Source organism: Asterias rubens, chromosome 20 (assembly GCF_902459465.1).
Source record: "Asterias rubens chromosome 20, eAstRub1.3, whole genome shotgun sequence".
Taxonomy (NCBI): Eukaryota; Metazoa; Echinodermata; class Asteroidea; order Forcipulatida; family Asteriidae; genus Asterias; species Asterias rubens.
The window spans coordinates 4,058,714-4,067,579 of NC_047081.1; the positions used below are offsets into that span (position 1 = coordinate 4,058,714).

Sequence of the window (8,866 nt, forward strand, 5' to 3'; positions counted from 1 at the left end):
ACGTTCAACACAATATTTGTTGTCCCGTCTCTAGAGCTGAAAAATGCCGGATGAAAACTTGAGGGTCATTCTTTATTTGTCCACTGTTTGTTTTTCATGTTAGTGACTTCTTTTGGCTACAACTCCTGTTTTATTGTTACTGCAAACGCTTCTTATATGCTTTCGTTTCTGAAGGTTTTTAGAAGCACAAGTCTTCTGGGAACTTCAAATGCTAAATCCTCCCTCGCGACAGAAGTGAAATATTTCTCTAAGGATTGGCTTTGGCATGTTTGGTGCTCTTGTAGTTTTAAATCGGTGCACTTTTAGTTACTTATAAATATTGTTTTGTTGGACCAACCAATCCAAACAAATGTTTGCACAAGGAGCATAACAACCACAGCAATACCTTTTTGACATGCTACGTGTACACCAAATTAGTGCATCACAGAAGTTTAAGCATGACATGGGTCCCCATAGATGACATCCACACCCCCACACTATCCAAAGATACAATACACCAAGATCTTCCTCTGAATAAAAAAAAGAAAAGAGATTGCAGAAAAAGATACTCGGTTTGTTTTTCCTTTTGGGACTAGGGATATTTCCTCCTCTTTTGTACTGGAAATACAAAGAGGGATGATACATTGTAAAGAGGATTTGCCAAAGGGGTGATTAAGGTGTTTATCGAAAAGGCAAATTCTTGGTTTAGCCGGGGCTCAACTGGTGGCTGTGTACACAGAATGAGGAGTGTACTGAGTGTAGGTGGCATTTTGGGTGCTTTGGGTGGGGGTGTTTTGGTTATAGGAGAAGTTTGTTTTTTAATCCACTGCTTGGCCTGTTGGATAAAACGAGCTTAATGGACAAGTCTACTGATACACATGATGAGGTTGTTTACATGGGATACAGTGGGTACATGTACATTGTAGTTGTCTCTTTTTTGTAAATTTGGAAGGGAGGAGGAGGGTGGGAGTAAATTTGATGGTGATTTGACTGATTAGTTTTTACACAATAAAATCAAATTGCTCCCTGTACAATTTACAGTGTGGGTGTTCCATTGTAACTCTTGATAGCTGGATTATTTGGTCCATTGCTGTACAAGTATCATAGCTTTATTCTTATGCCCATGTGGCTGAGTGGTGTGCACCAGACTCAAGTTCTGATGTTGTCTAATGTAAAGTGTGGGTTTGGATCCCGGTTTGTTTCCTTGAGCAAGTCACTTGACCATAGTAATTTTGACCGTAACCATAGTTCCATGGGCTGTATATCATGCACGAAAAAGAACCCAGTACACTTTTCAGAGTGTTTTCTGGTACGGGTGGCTATAGATTAACACTGTGCATCAGTTAGGTTGAGTGACAAAGTTCAAACAAATAGCTCTGCATCCATTACCACTAATATATTTATTTATTCCAATTTATGACGGCCTTAAAGGGTTATTGTTCTTTTTTTAGTAAACAGCTTATTGAATTTGTTTTCCCTCTTTATCAGATCAAATTGTATTGAAGTTCTACAAAGGCCAAGACCAACTGTTATCAGGCAAGGAGCTACGGCGGGAGCAGATTGTCATCTCGGCAGAGAACTTCTGTGGGGTGGAGTCGTGCATCCGGCATCCCAAGAACCCATTTGTGCTGACCATCGTATGCATTAATCAGATTGTGCTGCTGTCGTTTGCTTGTCATTCTGACCTTCTGGACTGGTTTTACAAGACACATAATACACTAGGAAGTGGTAAGGGATTTTCGTCTTAAAATATACATCTTTGACAAAGATGATAAAAAGGTCAGCCAAGAATATGCTAAGATTGTAGGGGGCCTATATCAAATGTGTCACCATTTGGGCAGAAGTTGGGGTTGCAAAGTTGCTTTTGTTTTCTTGATTGATCAAAATTAAGCTGTATCTCAAAACAATTTCGTCAGATACATTTGTGTTGTATTTGTTCTGAATTTTGCCTTTTTTTCTGCTACTATTCAAGTTTGATGTTGAAAATTATTGTGAACATGTTATTGGAGCCGACTATTAATTAAAATGATTTTTTAATTATTTTTATGTCCTTATAGTAACGACGATCAAATGCAAGATTAACATCCCAAACGGCAGTCGTCTACGAGCAGGCCCTGGCCTCTTGTACTTCCATGACAACCACTTTGCAATCACCGATGACGTGCCGTCACAACTTATCGGCGGTTGGAGTCTCGCTAACCTAACAAGATACGGTCTGATCGACGAAGGATTTGCATTTGAAGTCCGATCAGATAAAGGTGAGCAAATATTGTTGATTCTTTGAACGGTCGTATATCCCACCACTGCCACCGAAACACACTCCCAAGTGGAATGCCACCTGCTTGAATCATGAGATGGGAACAGTCAGTTCTCCAAATAGAACATGCCCTAAGTTATCAACCTAGTGTACACTATTACGGTATAATTTTAAGTTTAATTTTTTACTTGGATCATTTGCCTGAAAAGATCAAAGCCCAAGTGGCGTGTAGTTAAACCACTTTGATATCCTTGTTTTTCTTGGCCGCAGTTGAACACAAAATTGTGTATCAGTGAAGCAATCATGCCTAAAAGGCTGATTCAAGCACAGAACCGACTATACTTAAACCAATGTAACCATTTTGTGTAATGTTTTATTTCCCAACGATTGCTGACATTGTATTTGTATTTTGGCTGATAGATGGCGGTGCCTTCGTGGTGCTCACAGAGCAGGGTGAGACGCTTAAGTCTCACTTTGATGCGGCTACCTACAGCAGTTCCAACAGGTGGTCCCACGTATCTAGCACAGGTGAGGCATCTAAACTATAACGCCTGTTATTGCTTTTCTCATAGAACCATTAACTCTTGGGCTGACTAAGGCCACGTAAATCAGCCCTATTTATTTCATTTTTTCCCCTTCATTATACAACATGCTACGTGACCAAATAAGGCTTAGAAAATTAATCAATTAATTTTGCCTTGACTGCGATCATGGTTTCTGGAATTGTAGTAATTACCAGATGAAAATGGATTGCATATATTATACATGAACGCACTTTTGGTTTGCACTCTGTAAAATTTAAAAGATTTCAGATTTCAATGTCTTTATTTTGTGCTGTGTTTCTGGTACTCGTCAATGAAATCTGTGCTAATGGGAAATGTAATGGCCTGTTTAATATAAATAAGTAACATTTTTAAATTGAATGATTTAAATTCCTTAATTTTACAGTTTCCATTCATGAGGAACTCATTCCAAGGAGGCGCAACTTCTCAGAAGAAGTTCGTCACCTCATCAGTGGTGTCCGGAAAGACGACAACACGTCAGATGATGCTGGGAATGGACATGGTGGATCCCAGGCAGGGAATAGTTGTACGGCACAGGCCAACAGTGCCGCATTCCTGGAACAATGTTCACATCGGAATAACACATGCAATAACCGTAACCAGACTATGTCGCATCTCCACAGAAATGACTCATTGGGACGCAATGTTGAAATGGTTGAGTTGGATCACTCGGGATTAGCCATGGCCCATGTCGGTTATGGTGGAGGCAGTAGCAGCGGCAGCAGTGTGGAAACGATATTTAATAACTGCGACAGTCTACGGTCTCCGAAGAAAACAACGCCGATCCGTGAGCAGAACTATGAGATCATGGCCTCATTTAATCATTTAAGAGAACATGAGGATACCTCCAATGGAAATGATCCTCACATGGGAGAGTTGCATGAGGCATGCTCCATTTGCCATGGAGGCAGAAAACCCCACGGGGTGGACAGCGATAAAGAAGAAAATGAATATGTGAATCTGCCACCTCCTAAAAACAAGAAGTTGAAGCCACAGGGTTCGGCTGATGGTTTAATGCAATTGTCCGAGGACAGACCGGAAGCGTCTAAGAGTCGGACGCCCAAATTTTCCAGTAACGCCGCACACGCGCGGACAATGAGCTTGCCACTTAATGAAGATTATCTACTTATGAAATATAACGAGAATGGAAACTCTAAGCCAGGAACAAGCAAGGCAAGTAAAGGCAGAAGCCTGTCAGTACATCCCTCCATGGAGCGTTCAGACTCCCTTCCCCCACCGTTTGACAATCTTGTCCCCGCTAGTACCCTCCACGGTATGCTGCAGGAACTACCCGATGCAGAGAAAGCAACAAATGAACGAGGGAATGACATCCCGGTTCCATTCCAACATGGAGACCTTGTGAAGCCTGTCGGACCCATCGCTATGCTGAGACTGAATAGTATTTCGAGTAGTAGTAATGAGTCAGTCAGCTCAGCTTGTGACTCGTTACTCGACGCTAGAACAAGCCGTGGTGCATCGTTCAGCCGGCCTCGACAATCCTCGATAGGGTCGACTTGCCAAAGGGCTTTCTGTAAGAGACAATCCCACAGTCAAGACGAGCGTTCCTCGTCCCCGCCTCTTCTTGCATCCACCATCTCATCTCGAAGTTCAGATCCTGACTTTCAAAGTAGGTTGTTGAGCCAGAAGGATGAGGACCCAGAGGCTTTTATTTATGTGAGGAAGGGATCGGTGGAGAGAAGACCAGAGAGCAGGCGACCAGAGAGTCCCATATCCAGTGCACCGTCTGTCACGTCTTACATCACCCGCAGGAGACAGTCACTTCAAAGGGCAGAAGGTTCAATAGGTAAGTCACGGTACACATGTATCTGACTATAATAAAGTCAATTTAAATTTGGTGTACATGTATGCTTTGAGTAAAACAAAGGTCATTAGATTTCATTGCAAAGGTCTTTTATTGAAACCGAAATGAAGAAACGGTCTAAACCCTAGTGCCCCTATGAAATAGTTATAAACGCTCAAAGATGTTTGCTCCTTTGCAAAATGAAAGTAGCCCTAATTATTCTTTTCAAAAGAAAAGTTCAACAAGTGGGCCTTCATGGACATTTTATAGACTGTGAGAAAACTTGTTACTTTGATCTTGTGTAAGATCAAGCTTTCTGATCTTTTATTCGAACCCTGTTCTTAGATTGAAGCCAACTTCCTCAAATCAATTTTTGTCACTTGATTTGCTTTATCCTCAAGAAATCTCAAAACGTTGTGATCTCATTCTTGTTTCAGATGATCCAAAAGTGAGTTTACCAGAAGACAAAAGTATTGACAGCTACACAAGGCGTAAGCGCTGTAACACGGATCCTTCCCTGTCATTCAGTGCTGTGACAGACGGGACAGTGTGGAGTCGCGACCCAAATGATGATGAAGATGACACTGACGGATACCTCATCATGAAACCAGTTTATGAGGAGAAACTCAAGCGGTTTCAAGCCAGGAAGTTCTCCAGCCCTGTGCTCCAGGGAGTCCCCCAGAGCCCTCTCCATTCCAACGATAAACTGCCCTTTGTCCAGGCCAAGTTGAAACGTTCTGCAACGGTCAGCGGAGAGGTGAGCTCGCTATCACCCCGCCCAAATCACAGGACGATGAGTCTCCGGGAACGCCCACCTAGAGTCACTGGAACCCCACCCAGGGATCGTAAGAGCAGCATGAGCTTCATGGAAAGGTTTATGCGCAAACGAGGAAACTCGGCGGGTGTGGTTAAGGTGGACTCGTCACGCCCCCGCCACAAGCATAACTACGCAAGTATTGATCCTGGGGACGTCGTTAGGCAGTCTCGACGAGCCAGCGCCCAGCCAAGGATGCAAAATCCCAGCTCTTCGACAGAGGTGGATATCCTTGACGACCCCGATTTCAACGACAGCGTGAGTAACTTCATCCAAGAGAATCCACCTTCTATGGATCAGGATGGTTATCTCGCTTCTACCTCTGCGCCGAGCAGCATGCAGTTCAACCAAATAGAAGCTAGCAAGAACACCAAGCCCAACAGGGGGCAGGATGGCGGTATCCACTTTACTGCGGACGTGGACACCGTTGTGTTCAGTCAGGACAGGAAGACGGAGAGTTCAGATGAGTACCGGAATCTTTGACAGATGCTACTATATTCTGTCCAGTATATTTCTCATTTTGAGGCTGTCATGATCAAATAAAATCTGATCAACCGTTTAAAGTGTGAAAGACATTCAGGTGGGAAACGTTAAACAAAACGAAATGACAAGATTTTTCTTTACAAAATCTGCACCACAAAATTTTAATTGTATCTCACACATTTATAACAACACTTTATTCACAAAATGTATTCGATGCCCAACTTAATCAAGCTACAGTATTTTTGTGCACACAAAGCCTGCACATTGTACTTTCTTCATAAAAATGTACTGTGTTGTGTTTGTAGTCTATAGGCTGACGTAAAAAGATTTTATATACACATGGATGAACTCCTATTTCAAAACAATCTTGCAATTTTTTATCGACAATTTGTCATTCGGTTGCACCGAGTACATGTACTCTTCCATGGACCAAGTGAATGTTTTTTTATGTACACAGAGATGTTCATGTGGTAACGTTTATGGAAAATTTAGCAGCCCGTGACAGTAAAACTTGTAAATCCAGTTGCCTGTGTGTGTGTGTGTGTGTACACGTAATGTTGTCTTTTGAATATTGCTGAAAATCGTATAGTGTGACTTGTGTGTGGATATTGTATTCAGATTTGTTGTGTAAAGCATTCATTGTGGAAAGCCATTCACTGCAGTACAGGGAAGAGGCTATGTATGCTAATGCGTCTAGACTGTGTTATACACAACTAAGTTTATAATCTAGTACCCTGGGGGCAAGGGTGAATATCACTATAGAATGGGCCACCACATTAAAGAGACCAGACTAACACCAGTTTAAATTTTGGGCAGAGTTTAAATTAAAAAAGAAAATTCTCTGCATGTTTTTGAAAGTTACCAACACATCATTTTTTAATGAAAATTCAAATTTGGTTTAGGTATTCAAGAATCTGTCAGTATGAGGTATCCATGCATAGCTAACAGCATTCACAGTCTATAGTATGTGTTTGCAAACATAGTTAAAATGCATGAAGTGATAAGTCCACGCCCGACTTAGTGCGAAATTGAGATGTTTCACCTGCGCTGAATTTGATGCGTTATTTTATCCCTCTCTTAAGAAGTAGTCTTTGAATTAACACTGACTGTTGACTCAGTAAGATTCTGTTTTGTTTTGATCTTTTGGATGAATGAGGCCTCCCACATCCGCCCCCCCCCCCCCCCCCCTTCTCTGCCCTCCACATGAGCTGTTATCGGGGCTTTATTATGCATACAGGCTCTCCTTTAGACAAAAGCAGCGTACGGACTCTCTGACTACACACAGCATGTGCACTGAGTTATTTGTGTTTACCACACGGCCGTGTAAGCAGGCAAATCCTTGATGGGAGGTTGGTCAAGGCAGTAAATTATATCCGCCTTTGACTTTGATTCCTTTGTCTGGCAATTGGCCCCAGGCCAACAGTTGTTTACGCTGTAATGTTTAAAGAGCATGGTGGTCACCACGGAGCATCTTATTTTTCATCCATTCAAGGCGAATTTTAATCAAGAGAGCAAGAATAGTCTCGAAGGCTGACTATAGATCCATCTTTCTCATATTTTGTTTTCCTCGGTTGATGGTGAAACCATCTGCTGGGAATTGTTCCCGTCCAAGGAGCAGAGGGAACACAAACTATTAGGGTTTCTGTCTTGAGAATCGCATCAAATTTGATTAACTTAAGTGATTTTGAAATTTTATATTTTGACGTGCGCGTAAGAGTTAAATCAGTGTTCAGTTTTAATTTTCATATATATGCCAGAAAAGGATGTTTTGAAAATGAAAGTCTAGGTTGCACTATCGTGTTACATGTGTGTGAAACTTAAGCTCCTGAGTAAATTCAATCTAGCTGTTGTGTACTGGTTGAACCAGGATATGTAATGCAGTATGGGTTTGGGAAGATACAGTGTCCGCAACGAAAAACAAGAAGCTTATGGTAATTTTGCTGTCTAGAAATATGGCTGGTGACTTTGATTTATGTACATAATAAATGTCATTAACTTCTGGTAGAAAAGTTGCATACATTTGCATATACTTTTATGAGCATTTCCGTTTTCTGTCTCAAATCTTCCTGAGAAGTAAAATGGTTTTACTTAATGTATGCCATCCACATTTTACCACAATACTGTGTGTAAACATTTCACCGCTGGTTCGATGTCACTAAACTGAAATGTGTCCAGCAGCTGCTTATAATTATCGGCATTGGCTCATCCAGCACACAAATATACAAGACCAAAATAGCCTTTTGAAATTTTACAACAACAGGTCACCTGTGTATATAGAGTACAATGGCAAAGTTAACGTCTTCTTTTTGGTTGTCTGTAGAAATCCAGCCAAACATTTATTGTATGGAAAGCTTTCACATGAAATTATCTACAGGAAGAGTGCATTAATATCAGTTTCCTAATGTTAAAGGAACACGTTGCCTTGGATCGGACGAGTTAGTCTTTTAAAAGCAGTTGAAACCGTTTGTTATGAAATACATATGGTTAGAAAGATATTTTAAAAGTAGAATATAATAATCCACACAAGTATCACTCGAAATTGCACGGTTTTCCTTTTACGTCGCGCACTAACACGGTCGGCCATTTATATAAATGGCCGAACGTGTTTCTTCGCGACGTATAAGGAAAACCGTGCAATTTCGAGGCATGTTTGTGTGGATCACTGCTCTAGAATTGCAGGGGTCGTGGGTTCGAATCCCACCCGAGTAACATGCCTGTGATATTTTTTCACAGGACTCGGGAAAGTACTGAGTATACAGTGCTAACACACATCGGTGTATGGGTAAAAACCAAAATTAATATTCTTTATCCCCGATGCAAATTTAACATCTATTATGTGGATCATTATATTCTACTTTTAAATTATCTATCTAACCATTTGCAATTCGTAACAAACGGTTTCAAACGCTTTTCAAAGACCAACTCGACCGATCCAAGGCAACGTGTTCCTTTAACAACCCAACTTAAGA

The 8,866-nt window shown here is 41.3% G+C and overlaps 1 protein-coding gene across 1 annotated transcript; it reads left to right on the forward strand.

Annotated features, from left to right (window-relative positions):
- The first annotated feature begins 835 nt into the window (after positions 1 to 835).
- LOC117303960 lies at positions 836 to 8,362 on the forward strand. The gene is made up of 6 exons (XM_033788428.1): positions 836 to 884; positions 1,468 to 1,707; positions 2,037 to 2,237; positions 2,657 to 2,764; positions 3,185 to 4,603; positions 5,038 to 8,362. Exons 1-6 carry the CDS (start codon positions 836 to 838, stop codon positions 5,895 to 5,897), a joined length of 2,877 nt encoding a protein of 958 aa, XP_033644319.1. The 3' UTR covers positions 5,898 to 8,362.
- The last annotated feature ends 504 nt before the right edge of the window (positions 8,363 to 8,866 follow it).

Coding starts and splice junctions, on each gene's coding strand:
- LOC117303960 (XM_033788428.1), top strand. CDS start 836: ATGGACAAGTCTACTGATACACATGATGAGGTTGTTTACATGGGATAC. Junction 2,765..3,184: donor GTCCCACGTATCTAGCACAG/GTGAGGCATCTA, acceptor TTAATTTTACAG/TTTCCATTCATGAGGAACTC. Junction 4,604..5,037: donor AAGGGCAGAAGGTTCAATAG/GTAAGTCACGGT, acceptor TTCTTGTTTCAG/ATGATCCAAAAGTGAGTTTA.